Below are 15,489 nucleotides of genomic sequence, written 5' to 3' on the forward strand. Positions count from 1 at the left end.
TCTTGATCAAAATTCAAATGCTTTCTTGCCATGCTACCTAGGTTATGAACTGTTAAGTTTTTACCTTTGTGATTCTTGTTTACTTGAAGATTGAAAAACTCATATGAATCTCTATGCTTATGTGAGATAGTGAACATAAGTTATAAATGTTAATCCAACTTGAATTTGTAGGAGAATAACAATATAATATTTATAGACCATGATTATATATTTATAGTTCTAGTGAAACTTCTATTATCAAGAAATTTATAATCTACATTACATCGATCAGTGAAAGTTCACTACACCCTAACTGAGTATGAAAAATTATGAACTGAAGGGACCACTATATCTTTTCAATTTTTTGAAGTGATTAATCTTGTTTACTACACATTCAAATTATTGAATAAGGTAAAAATATTTACATACCGGAGTATCATGAAGTAATCTAATCTTATTCTAAAAACACACCAATTACTTAGTAGAATAAGATATCAAATTAGTTAAGGAAGAAATGCATGCTCTGGCAAATATTGTAGGCATAAAATTTTGCAAAGTGATCACCAAGTTACTGAAAATAATTTATTTCTATATAGTTTGGGCATTCATCAGTAAAAGATTTCTCAAGAAATGAAGATCAAATACATAGGGAGATGATTCAATAGTTGCTTAAGTTCAACAGATTGTGAACATTTTGAGCTAAGGTGTGTAAAAGCATAGCAAGCTTCATTTCAATCTTGATTTGACTTGCCTCAATCCATTAATTCTTGAAGAAGTCAAAAAACAAAGTAAAAAAACTAGTAATATGGCTTCAAAATTTTATCTTGGTATATTAAAGAAGAAGATCCTAATTTGATCCTAATGCCCGGCTCCGAGGTTGACCTTGGAGTTGCTGTTGTTGAAATAACATAGGTGCACACTTTGTCCCGTAAGGGATGACTTGGTGGTGCAGGGGTTGAACTTGTGATCGTGAGGTCATGTGTTCAAACCCCCGACACCTCAGGTCGCCTACCACACATGGTTCGCCTAGTGTGACTTTCTCGTTGGGCCTGGTTTGCAGGGTATTAGATTCGGCCGGGGGTTTACCTAGTGTGCACTTTCGGGTAGCGGCTGCGGGTTTCCACGTCATCAAGAAAAAAAAAAAACATAGGTGCACACTTTGTTTTCCTCGTCATATGTGTTGAATTGGTTTAAATATGTTGTTATTTATTGTTTGATGATGCAATTAGTCATTAATTAGTCATGGTATAACAATAATAATAATTAATCTTTAGTTGTTTCTATTCTAGTTTTTTTTTTTTGCATAATTACTTGAATGATTTATTTGATTTACTTTACATATTGTGTTGTACTATTTTATTGAATGTGCTAACTTCTTAACAAGGTGTTTTCCATCATTTTAATCTTGAAATAACCACAATCTGCCATCAGTTCAATTCTGAAGCTTGCAAGAGTGGCAATCAATGATATTAAAGTGTGCCATGAATTGATACCATTGAAATCACTTCTTCATTCTTATAAAAAGTCAATATAGATTATAAATTTATGTAAATTTACATGTTAGTATGAAGTGGTTTCCTATTGAGACTCTTTTATTATTGTCCATCAAGGGATGATTGTGGTGATATTGCTTATTCTCATGAAAACCTCACCTATTCAAGTTTGATATTCAAATACTGCAATTTCACTCGGATGAATTCTCATTTTGGGCAAATTTGGGAAATGAAATATTGAGTTCATGAAAAATTAAATATTCTTTCCATCCATCAATATTAAATCCTATTTCTGTGTAAAATTACAAAAAAGTTGGACTAAAATTGGCAGACGAAGGTAAACAAACTTACAAATGAAGAATTGAAAGAAAGACAAGATAAATCAAATTTCAAAAGAAATAACTTCTCTCGAGCAAGCACTTTTGAGAATCCACGGACCGTGTGAGGCTACCGATGCGTCTTCCGCCTCTCACACAAGATTATATATACTAAGTGACAAGTTAATCTAAACCATACATCTTGTCAGTGACAAGCTAATCTAAGCCGCATCTTCATTAAGATCAAGAGATTACAACTTCCAAGAAAACAAGTAACTTCGACCAAGTATGAGTTACAATCGGTCCATTTAAGATCGAGTTCGGGTCATTCAGAGCCGTGTCATCTATCTTGTTTTGAATTGGGCTAGCTTGGATTGGACTGAATTGAAACTAGAGTTTGAATCTAGAATATATTGGGCTTTCGAATCGGGCTATAGACCAGAGCAATGGGTTCAACGTTGCATTAAAAGAATTAGAAAAACTCTATTTGCAATTTGTAATTTCTAGAATATATTGTTATTTTTAGGAAAATTTCTTTTTAGGGAATCATAATTATGATCATTACCATAATTTTGATAGTTTTCTTATTTTAAATTCTTAATTATAATTTTTTTCCTATTTATAATTGTTTCTTTTTTTAAATCATAATTAAAGAAATTTCCCTTTTTGGATTGAGTGAAAAACCCTATAAATAGGTCTAACTCTTTTGACCTTTTACATAAGCTTTCTCTCCTCACTTATCTCCTCTCTCTACCTACAATTTTACTATTGCCTATTCCTTGTTGCCTTTGATAGTGATGTTTCCTTGATAGGTGTTCAAGCCTTTTTACCTTTAGGAGGGATACGAGCGTACCAAAACATACATACTAACCGTAGTTCCTAGACCCATTCTCGAAAATCCTGCACATTGGTTTTTTCTTACTCAACAAATATATTGTGCTAAGTTTATTTGATTTAATTTGTGTTTTGCTTCTTTAAAGCAATCATATCTATTTTTTTTTATTTTTTTTTTGTTTTCGGCACTTATTGTGATACCCTCGGAGTTTGGCAAGTGCTAGACCAATTATTCAATGCATGGATGAGCCAAAGCTAGGTCATCCGAGATTGAATAGAGATTAAATGGGTTGATTAAACTACTCATGTCAATAATGTGCACATTTATTTTGGGGAGCCCACTTGAGAGAACTCTACAGTTAAGTGTGTTTGTTCTAGGATAATTTCAGAATGGGTGACCCATAGGAAGTTTTCCAGGCTATGCGTGAGTAAGGACAAAACGTGTTGGAAGGACATGTGTTGATATATGGGGTTAATCTACGATCCCGACATGCCCAACTTGCATGGATTGCGAGCTGGAGTGTTACAGTGGGTATCAGAGCCAACCTGCGATAGCCCACAATCATTCATCGAACTGTTGAGAGGCCTAGCAGTTGATGGATCATTGGGGTGCAATGTAGCGTTGCATTCTTAAGTAGGAAGGATGTGATACCCCCAGAGTTAGGGCAGTGCTAAGCTAACTCTCTCATATATGGATGAGCCGATGCTGGACATCCAAGACTGAATGGAGATTAAATGGATTGATTAGACTACTTGAGAGAACTCTAGAGTTAGACGTGTTTGCTCTAGGATAATTTTAGGATATGAGAACCCCTGGGAAGTCTCCCAGGATGTACATGAGTAAGGACAAAGCGTGTTGGAAGGACATGTATTGACATATAGGGTCAATCTATGATCCCAACACGCCCGACTTACATGGATTGTGAGTCAGAGTGTTACAATTGGTATCAGATCCAACCTAGCAGTTGATAGATCATTGTGGTGCAATGTGGCGTTGCATTCTTAAGTGCGGGAGGATGTGATACCCCGGAGTTAGGCCAGTGCTGGGATAGCTCTTTCATGTATGAGTTGGGGCTGGTTATCCGAGATTGAATATATATTAAATAGATTGATTAGACTACTCATGTAAAAAAACCATACGCATTCCTTTTCAAGAGCCCACTTGAGAGAACTTTAGAGTTAGACGTGCTTGCTCTAGGATAATTTTACGATGGGTGACCCATTGGGAAGTCTCTCATGGTGCTGAAGACAAAATATTGTTTATATAGACAATGCTATTTTTTATCCAAACAATTGTTTATATAGACAAGTTATTTTTTATCCAAACATTGTTGTTGATGGAATTTTCAATTATTCGTCTCATTATAGTATTTCCAAAATGTTTGAGATTATTATTCAAAGTCATGAATTCATTTAATTGCATAAACTTAAGGTCTATCGCATGCATTTCAATGACACTTATTTTGGCATAGTATAATCCAAAGAACATTTAGGGCAATTTTGCAATTGTATGCGAAATATTCGTTATTTGTCTCATCCCTTGTTTTAGTGTGATATACGTTTCTACAAATATAAGTGAAACTCAACAAATTCCATCGGGCTTTGCTCAAGAACAATGTATTTTTAATTTCAAGTCTGATTTCTTTAGGAAACAGATAAGGGCTCTTCCAGAGCCTTCAATAATGTTATGTTGCCACTATTATGCTAAAATTTTCTTCTCCAACTTCAGGTGGGAGAAATATTTTTTGTATCTCAATATTGTGTGTGTAGTTATACTATCAATAGTCAAATATTGTCATCTGTATTATTTATCTTTCGATACATGGCATCAATATCCCTTTCAAGATAAAATGAAATAAAATATGATATATTAATATAGCTTATGAAATATAAATTGGGGATATCATAAAAATAAGGGAGTACAAAAATTAATAAAACAATAAATACATAATCAATTGACACCTTCAAGGTACTCAAGAAAGTCTTCTTCGGGTGCTCAAGGAAGTGTGTTTATATTCAACTTTTAAGTATTGTATCCTCAAATTTTGTAATCTTCTGTGTACTTTGGCAGAACGATCAACTTTAGATGATCATATCTCAATTTTAATTTATTTCACAAGTCTAGATGATTTTTGAATCTGAGATATTTCAATTTCAGTCATTCATGAATATGATATCAGATGAATATCATTCTCTTAACTTATCTTTGACTACTGGCATTATTATCTTTAATTATTTTTCACCAAGACCCATGGATTCAAGATGCATTTATGCATTCATGGCCATAACGGATATTTTTTTTTTTATCAAAGTGACAATTGATATATATATTTTTACATTTGAATTGATCATAATCGTCTTGAAATATTGATATGCATACCTTACAAAATGTAGCGTAAGCAGAGAGTCGATCGTGCTGATATTGTATTGTAAAATTACTACATGAATAGTAAATAAAAATATTACTTATCTCTACCACTAATTGTTATTTTGTGTATATATATGATATGTGTGTGTATATATAATAATATATACGTGAAAATATATATGTTGTGTGTATATAATATATAAATATATGATATAATATATAGATATTTGTGGATATATGATATAGATGTATATGGGGTGTGTGTGTGTATGTGTGTGGTGTAAATACGTGTGTGTGTGTAACAAAGAGAGAAAATAATTGAGTAAGAGCCAAGAGAGAGATTGAATTTGTGATTGAGAGAATGTCATTTTATTCATGGTTCCCCAAGGATTCAATATGACCACTTAGGTCAACCTGAGGAAGAATCAAAATGGGTGATCTCCCCATATGCGTATTGCGCTGAAAGAAAAGAAATAATTCAGTAAGACAAATATTTAATCCAACACATATATAGGCAAGGAATTGAATGAATGTGAAGCTAGAAAATTTTCCAACAACGCATCCATCTAGTATACACATCATTACTATATGTATACTTTGCATACAACATAATGCAATTATTTATTTTTAATTTTGTTTCAGAATATTTATCGGTCAGAGTTTGCTAATATAGGTCGAATTACTACTGTAGACAATGCTTGGATTAAGAAAGAAAAATCCATTCAATGTAATCTTTTCACCCCGAATGATGTCATTTAAAGCCCAACCGTCTTGATTCAAAGAAGTTGATTTGATCTGAAGTTAAACATGTTGCATTAAGATGAATGAAGGTTACAAAAATCCTTTGAGATCACCAAGGAGATGTTACAAAACTTATGGAGGATTAATTGAGTGCAATAATAGAAACTATTAACCCAAAATTTAATGAAGATATTTTATTTAAAAAACCAAAAGAAGAAGAGCATCCGAGTAGTTCAGGGGCAGCTATCATTCATCCAAAAATTATCTTTTATTTATCATTTGTGTTGCTTGCATTTTGTTTGTTTTTTCTTAAATACTAGTGTATTCGATGTTTCAATCAATTGAAACTCATTTCTATCATATTTTCTTCAATTCTTTTATATTATCTTTTCCCAACATTATCACGTACCACCAAAGATTTGTATGGAGACACCCGAAAACCCATTAATCCTTAACAAGGAGTTTTAGGCCGGAAATTGATTTTCTAGGCCAACAAATTGAATTGTGTGCTGTAACTTGAGTTTTCATTATTTATTTTTTTACACCATTATCTTTTATTACTTTCTAGATAAAGAAGCAAGGATGAGAAAAATCCTCGACTTTCCTTTATAGATTTTGTATCTTGTCTAAATTAAACTACAAAATCGCTTAATGGTTGGATATGTTTATTTGGCATTTGAAGCAATGTCTGGCACTGTACAGATACTATCTTTTGTATCCCAAAATTTGAATATTCTTAATTTTATGACGGCTCGATGAAATCGTTGGAAAATAGATAAGGGTCTCCTAGGCTACTTTAGAAAGCCCCTAAGTGAATGTTATGTGTCTGCGGAAAATTTGACTAGCAGAAAATTCGCCGAAGGATATGAACAAGAAAATACTTTGAAAATGAAATTTCATTCAAATAGAAAGTAAAATTGCTTATAACTCCCCTGTGATTTCGAAATTCTGCGTAAAATCTCCCTGTACTTTAAAAATTTCATAGCACTCCCCTATACTTTAAAAAAATGTTGCATGAAACCCCAACCCCATGAAACCTCCGTTGTGTGATGGGATGATGATTTTCTATCCATATTTTTTGCATGGCGGGGGGTTTCATGCAATATTTTTGAAAGTATAAGGGGGAGTCATACAATTTTTTTAAGCAAAGTGGATATTTATACTGAGTTTCGAAACCACAAAAGGGTTTCATACAACATTTTTGAAAGTATAAGGGGGCTCCATGCAATTCTTAAAGTAAATGGGGGATTTACGCCGAGTTTCGAAACTACAAGGGAGTTATGGACAATTTTTCCAAACTAGAAAGAAAATGCGTGAAAGGTACATATGGAATTGAAAGGAAAGTTGGAAGAAAAATGAATAAACTTGTGTAAAACAAAATTGCAAGAAAAGTAAAATACAAAAAAATAAAGATAAAAATGATAAAGTTGAAAATTGTGTTGTTGGTCGGGGACCCTCTTCCTCTCTGAATTCCAGCTTATATAGTTTCAAGATTGACTAGCTCTAAATATTGCTTTTTGATTTCACATTAAGCAAAATTGGACAAAATTCACTTGTAGTTTCACAAAATTGCGTCAAATTTCGTATATTTCCAAAACTGCGTCAAACTTCCTTATGGTTTCATAAACTTTGCATCTAACCCTCTCATAAACTTATTTAATGGTGTTTGACATGTACGCCTTTAAACTGTGAATGAGTTTCAATATCTCCATTTTTAAACCATTAAAATTAATAATATATTTATTCTTTCTTATATTTAGCATAAAAAATATTTAAAATATTCTTATAACAAAATAAAAATAATTATTTCTGAGTATATTTAATTTTCCTTGAGGCTAAATATAAGAAGAATAAGTATATTTGTAATTTTAAAGGTTTAGAAATAAAGTTTTCGAAACACATTCACAGTGTGGGCACGTGCAGGTCAAATACTATTAAATAAAAACGGCCAATGAGATTAGACGCAGAGTTTATGAAATCACGAAAGAGTCTGACATAGTTTCGAAAGTATGAGAATTTGATGCAGTTTCATGAAGTTTGTATAGTTTTGGCTTCACATTATTGAAGACGCTCAATTGATTGCATAACCACCGAAACTCCTAAATTGTCATTAATTTGTCACTGATAACTTCAACTTCTTTGAATGATCTTTACATAACTCTCATACTTCCTCCAATAATTAGCTTCATTAACCACCAAAACCTCTATGGCATTTGAGTAACTTATTTAAATGAAGTTTCCCACTACTCCAAGCTTCTTGAATGGTGGGTTATCCCACCACTTAGTAACGGTTAAAAACCTCCAAGACAATTATTGATTCATTACTTCCCATGTCTTGGTAACCGTTGTAACCTTAAGTTCACTCTTTCCTTCATAAGTTCCACTGCACATTTTCCTCCAATGGCTAGGCTTCACAATTCCATATGGGTCAGCCATTTCCGTTTGGGTCTCTATCAAATGGGCTTCCATAATTCACATATTGGTCATCACCTTCTTTCTTGGGCTCCAACCAAAATGGGCTTTTTTTTTTCTTTTTTTTTCTCACTCTTGAGCTTTTTCCTCCAAATTTTTTTTAGCCCAACATATGGCTCACTACTTCTTCTATTGGGCCAGCTCCAACCCTTGGGCTTTGGACCTTCTCCTTCTCATCTTCCCAAAAAACCAACTACTCTTTTTCTCTTTTTTTGAATTCATTAATTTCTTCTTTTCTCACTTTCAAGTTTTTTGTCTAACATATTTCAATCTTTCAATATAATCCACATTGTAATTCCCAACAACAACATTTATGGCACGTCCAATGGGACAAATCGTATTTTGTTCCTTAGATGCAATTACGCATATGTACATTGGAGGATCCGATGGCGTAGAAGGTAGCTTCCATAGGCAAAAATAAAGGGTGAAATGATGAGTTCCAAGACCCTACGACACTGAGGCCTAGGATGAATGCAATCTCACTGCCAAAGAGTTCGAGGTATGAACTAGTCCGAACTACATCCTAGAGCTCAATCAATTTGCAATGGAAAACAACCTTGTAGAAGATCATAGGCCTTTGTACTAGAAGGGTACCAAAGCATGCGGAAAAAAAGAAAGAAAGAAAGAAATTGACTCCCTTCAGAAAATATATATATAATTTCGCAACAAAGAGCTTTTTATCCAATTCCTAGGACTATTCTGACTTTCAATGTACATGATCTAGGATCTGCTGGAAGATGTTAACTTAAGGGATGATATAAATCTGAGGATAGACTTGTATCAGCTCATTATTAACGTGACATGGAACACCTCGTTCGCGTTATGTGGGCATTCAAGATTATTTTTCTTGGCATGATGATGAAATGCTATGGCTAGCCTGGAGCAAAGATCGATTTCCAACCAAATGTTGCTTCTGCCCGCACAAACAACCTCTTAGGAGATTTAATCTTGGCGTACTCCCCAAAGTTAAGGAAGAAATAGAGAAACTGTTAAAGGTTAATTTGATATGCATTTATTGTTATCTTGAATGGATCTCAAACATCATTCTAATGATGAAAATGAATGGGAAGCTATGGATATGGATCGATTACAGGAACTTTACTCTTGTCATGCCAAAAGAAAATATGTAATTCTGGTAGCGGACATGCTTATCAATGCCATGGCAGGACACCAAGCCTCATATTTTCATGAACGGTTACCAGTGGCGAATCCAGACGGATTTTTAAGTGGGTGCACAATTTGATAAAGTATCGTTAAAATATATTTACTCTGTCCCAGTTAATTTGTCTACATTAGCTGGGCACGGAGTTTTATGTATTATGTAATTAGTAAGTAATTAAAAACTGTATTAGTAAAAATAATTACGATTTAATAAAAATAATTATAAATTTAAAATTAAGATGACTAAATAGTTTAGTTAAAATAAAAAAATATAAATTATAAATTTTATAACGTGATTATAGTGTATACTTTCTGGGTTTCTTAGTTCACCAAAAAGGAATTAAAATTGACGAGAATAGAGCCAAAGTTGTCTAAGAGCTTGGGCCTCCATGAACATTAAGGAGCTTCAAAGTCTTATGGAAAAAAAAAAAAAAAAGAACAATTTTCTACATTGTTCGTCATTAATGATATTGGAATGATAAATACTTTCTTAGTTTTTCTTAATTTAAGCAACTACTAGTCTCTCCATTGGTTTTAGTACCACCAACTACTGAAAGGTCCCTGAAGATTGAAGTTGTACATTGTAACGACCGAAGAGACCGTAGGTTGTTTGGTAGTCCAAGACGACATAAGGGAGCAGCAATGCGCTAAGCTATATATTATCTAAGTAAGGGATAGTCTGGTGGTGTAGGAGTTGAACTTGTGATTGTGAGTCATGGGTTCAAACCCCTGACACATCAGGTCACTTGCCACACATGGTTCGCCTAGTGTGACTTTCCCGTCGGATCTGGTTTGCAGAGTATTAGGTTCGACCGAGGGTTTATCTAATGCGCACTTTCGGATAGCGGCTGCAGATTCCCACGTCATCCAAAAAAAAAAAATGTACTCCTCAATTGAGAAATTGTACTTATATTTGATATGTTGTGTAACCTTTGTTTTATGTGGCCGTTTGGTTAAGTAGACAATGAAGCTCTTAACAATGACCTGTAAACATCATCATTCTTATTTCTTAACCGTTATAGCAGCGACCCCAAAAAACCCATCGAATTGCTCAAGTGTGTCTCACTATCTAAAATTTATTGAGAAACAAAAACACCCTTTTCCGACTAAACCATAAAAATCTATTGTAATTTTCTTTTCTTTTTTTATGACATAAAAATCCACTGCCGCTATTCTTTAGTGTGCATTGAACAAACCCCTTATCGATCACAATAACTTACAAACTATACCGGTAAAATAAAGACACACTAGACAAACAATGCTAAATAAAATTGTCGAAATCAGTTGCACTTTCGAATATGCACATTTATGACAAGCATGAATATCACCAAACTAGCTCATGACAATAAGCATTCAATAGGCAACACAATGCACCCAAGCTCGGTTCGACAGATGAAGCAAAATTTCATCAGTATTCGGGTTCTAACACGCTACTAGCAGTTCATCCAAGTGACAATTGTCGTGCTATGCCCCAGTCGATGCGTAATTCATGAAAATAGTTGGATTAATGACAAGAAGAAAATGATCTGACCTATAAAATGTGTCATCTTAAAATCGTCTGCAATGGTTTTGTACATGAGTTCTTCATGGCTAGTAAGAGAAGGCCGTGTTTCTTCATTCGACCTAAAAGTTGTCCTTGGCTTGACGGATGGCGCCAAGGGCCACTCCATCCTCTGCAGTCCCGGGAATGTTCAACGACTTCCTAATTTCACTGCTTGAAGTTCGAAGGAACGGGTTGCACATCTTCTCCTTCGATATCGTGGTTGGGATCTAATGCACAAGAATGCAATATAGGATCAGGAAACTGACAATTCAGTGGAATATGCAGAATGAAATATAGATACATTTTAAGGCCCTCGAGAACATTATTAAATGACCATCTGACTTAAAAACTAAACTCGACATCCCGTGTTCAAGTCATATGTGGAGTAATTCCACATTGCACGTGAGGAGCGTGTTAGCTGACTCCGTAATATATAAATAAATAAATGATACTTTAAAGGGATATGTATTATTTATTTATTTTTGTATATTACGGAGTCAACCACCGAACATAAAAAAATTAAAAAGATACAAATATATTCCAGTAAAATGATTGCATTAAATAGCATAATCATGGATAGAGAACTATACTAGCAACCTACCCAATTTTATTGTATAAATTTTTCGGATCAATGATTAGACCATGCAAACTAGAAAATATTTTTTTCTTGGATAAAGGAACAGATTACTCTATCTATTTATGTATCGCTCATTATATATATCATAACTCGGACATATATTTCAAATTATCACATTGCCCTCCCGCTAGGTGTGTTTACTATGAATGATTATTTATTTTATTATCCTTATCATATGCTTGCTTTCATGACTATCTACCCAATAGTGTTACAACATAATCGCTTAAAATATGATTAAATAATATAATCCATCGTGATTGTTGACTATGAATAATCATGAATAGTAGAGAATACCGTTGGCAAGCCCTTGTTGCGAAGGTGAGCTACATGATTAGCATAAGACTGCAATTCCTTGTTTCCCGGTTCAATCGACAGTGCAAACTTGGAGTTACTCTGCCAAGCAGTATAGACAAATATCAGCTATGTTATCACATTAGCTGAAGAAAGGGGCAGAAAACAAGGGGATCGACATAATTAAAATTACCAAGGTGTATTCGTGACCACAGTACACGTTAGTGTCATCAGGCAGCGAAGTGATCTTCCTCAAGGAATTAAGCATCTATTACAAAACAATGAAATCACATATAAGAGGTTTTCCATGAATAGGGAGAGAATACAAAGGCAAAGCAGGATTCGAAGAATGGGAGGGAAGATACAGGCAGAATACACATATGAGCTCAATCAATTCGACAGAAATCAAAAGAAACACATGTAAGGAAATACCGATGGTAAATTTTGTAATCTATTAATTTTTCCCCCATTAATATGGCATCCTGAATTAGATCTCTTTCAAACATGCATAAGCTATCAAGATTATCACAGACAATGCGACTAAAATCCATGGCACCAGCCATATCAGCAAACAGGAGGATCCATCAGACAGAAGAACACATAAGTGCAGACAGCATTTGTTTGTATCTTCTAGCTCAAGATTCAACTTGTTACATTGAGGAAGCAAAAAATAATGCATTACCTGATCGGGTGTTCCTTCAAAAAGTTTACCGCATGATAAACTAAACAATGTGTCCCCTGTGAAAATCGACTTTGATCCAGGAAAGTAAAAACTGATGTGCCCTGGTTAAAATCAAGAATTCGAGTTAATTAAACAGTTTCGCTTGCATTCGGGTTCTACAAGTGTTCAAACAAAAAACAGCCGCCGCAGTCAAGCCGGTTGAGGAAATTAAGCGATGGGAACTTAAATAATAAGTATTTCCACTGAATTGAGTCGAATGGCGGCAGCCACATACCTCAATTACAAATAGTAGCTACTACAAATTAAGGATAATAGATTTAAGCCATTCAATTATTAGAGAAATTAAATGAACTCAAACATAGAAACCATTTTCTTTTTTTTTTAATCGGATGCATTTTAATCATAAGCATGATATGGGCTATCATTATACAAGTAGTCAAGTACAACCTCGTGTGTGACCAGGCGTCGCTATCACAACCACCTCATGGCTGGCAAACATCCATTTGTCTCCATCATTTAGAGCTATGTCGATACCAGGAATTCGCTCAGCATCTGAACCTGATCCAATTACCTAAGGAGATGCATATAAAAGTTTGGTAGATTAAGTATCAAATCATAGAATTACGAGGATTATATAAAAATGAAATACCAAACAAGCATCTAAAAGTGATTGGATACAACAAATCCTTAGGTAGAACCATTTCGTCAACTTCTCTTACGAAGAAAAAACAAACCTAATCACCAATCACTAGACTCACACAAAGGAAATAAATAGCATATTGAATACATAATGTACTAGATTAGGTGTTAGTTCTGCACTCATCATTTCTTTGAATGAAATCATGTTTTTTCAGTTACGATACATAAATGAAAGGAAAGTAGATCATACCTTTGCGCCATACCTTCCTTTCAAATCCAAGTTCCCACCGGTGTGATCATAATGATGGTGAGTGTTTAATATGTAGTTCAAATTCCAGTTTTTCCTATTCAATGCGTCGATAATAGGTAGTGCTTCAGACGGATCAACCACTCCTACAGTTCCAGTATCTACATCATGTAATAGATATGCATAGTTATCTCGAAGGCAAGGTACCTACAAGAGTAAAAAGAAACAATCAGGTCAAATCATCGAGCTAAATCTAAACAAATATCCATGGATAAATCACCTTTGTCCCTAGCACTTTAAGCTTTTCAGATCAAGAAAAATTAGAAACAAATGCAACCAACCCGACATCCCAACAAATAAATAAATGCGTCATTTCTGTCCAGTTATGTAATTATATTAGGCGGTTCGAGTCTTTAGCCTGGATTTCACACCAGGTAAACGTTGAAGATCATAAGGTAGGAAATTTACCCCACTACCTACTCTATTTGAATATATTAAGGAAAATTCAACGGCCAATCATCGCCTAATTGTTCTTAATTTGTCTCTTCATACTTATAAAGACATGAAGAAGTGAACTATAGTGTTAACAAACCATTACATTCAATCGACATAATTAGCATCTTCTCAGATAGTTTTATTTCCCTTCAAACATACAATTTTATGCCAAGACATGTGCCGTTATACCAAAATACAAAATATTTTTCTAAACTATGAATCACTAAAACAAACATTCATCAGACATTCGGATTCATGGCAAAGCATGGTGAGCTTTTATAACCTTCTAGCATAATATACATTCTCATGTAAGTTAACACAATCAACCTCATTCAATTTTTTGACTCCTTAGCCAAATAATTCACAAGTAATTCTGTGAAAACAAAATCATTACTCTCTTTAAAAAATTCCGAAACCCGAATGTGCAACTCACCAGTTCAATTTGCAGATTTGATGGCATACACATACTGACACTGCAAAATTGAGAAACTCCTCCGACTCTGCGGCTAACACTGCACAAGGTTTTGAATGGCATCGAGAACAGCCTCATAAACCCATAGAGAAGATTCTTTCTTAAGCAAAGCTGTCCCATTCCAGGCCATACACATATCTCCGAACCCTTCTGAAATAAAAACACCATTAACGACCATTAGCAAAACCCGGAAGGACATCGAAATCTAGACAATATTGAACTGCCAATCATCAAGCTGAAACGAAAATAATAAACTAAAACCCCCAATTTATACAGAATCTCTAAATGCGATGCCATATGCAAAGAAGGAAAGCAACCGATCCAAACATGATGAACAACTAATCTCAAAAAACAACCAACCAATCCAATCGACAAATTACGCTAAATTTATTGCAGAACAAAGATACGAACACAATTGCGTTTCAGTAAGCTTTTCCAATTATCAAGAAAAATAAAATAAAAAGAATTTCAAAGAAAAGCCCCGGAAATCTAGCGACCCAGAAAGATCCCACCGACACAGATTAGAAACACGAAATTCTGATCAAATCGAGAAACCCTTGATTAGAAAAACAAATCTAGGGATTTAAGTATAAGAAATTGGAGAAGGAGACCGACCCGGGAGCTGGGGCGGGGGCGAGAGAAGGAAGCCATGGGCTTAGGCAGCCGCGCAGCTCTAGAAAGGACGATCATCTGCCGCTGCTTCTGCACCTTCCCTTTTTATTAATAATGCGCGTATGAACAGAAGCACCTTTCTCCTTTTTTGCCTGCCTGCCTGCCAGTTCGGCGGAGTAATCTAAACTACAGGCACCACATACCCTCAATTTCCTTATTTTGTTAATCTAATTTTAGTTTTTAGATACATAATCGGATTCTGTACATATATAATCGACCTCAAATTCGACAACTTTCTTCTCCTTTATTTTCAATGAAATCCATTGGCATTACTTGTCTTTTTTGTTATGATGATGTAAGATGTATGTCATTCAGAACAAGAAAGGGTACGTTTTGGGGGAAAGAGACGTGATGTGAGGTGTAATGGAAGAGCTAGAGACCTCCATGGCTGTAATAAGTTCACCTTCCCCGCTGTCCACAACTATTTTATATACATTACATAGATA

At 34.4% G+C, this 15,489-nt stretch overlaps 1 protein-coding gene across 1 annotated transcript; it reads right to left on the minus strand.

Moving 5' to 3' along the window:
- Positions 1 to 10,627: 10,627 nt before the first annotated feature.
- On the minus strand, positions 10,628 to 15,322 carry LOC127252844 (probable hydroxyacylglutathione hydrolase 2, chloroplastic). The gene is made up of 8 exons (XM_051277179.1): positions 14,987 to 15,322; positions 14,333 to 14,521; positions 13,408 to 13,611; positions 12,966 to 13,089; positions 12,519 to 12,619; positions 12,030 to 12,104; positions 11,840 to 11,938; positions 10,628 to 11,135 (listed from the first exon to the last, which is right to left on the minus strand). Exons 1-8 carry the CDS (start codon positions 15,059 to 15,061, stop codon positions 10,989 to 10,991), a joined length of 1,014 nt encoding a protein of 337 aa, XP_051133136.1. The 5' UTR covers positions 15,062 to 15,322; the 3' UTR covers positions 10,628 to 10,988.
- Between the last annotated feature and the right edge of the window lie 167 nt (positions 15,323 to 15,489).

This window comes from Andrographis paniculata, unplaced genomic scaffold (assembly GCF_009805555.1).
Source record: "Andrographis paniculata isolate CXL003 unplaced genomic scaffold, ASM980555v1 Contig49END, whole genome shotgun sequence".
In the NCBI taxonomy this organism is placed as follows: domain Eukaryota; kingdom Viridiplantae; phylum Streptophyta; class Magnoliopsida; order Lamiales; family Acanthaceae; genus Andrographis; species Andrographis paniculata.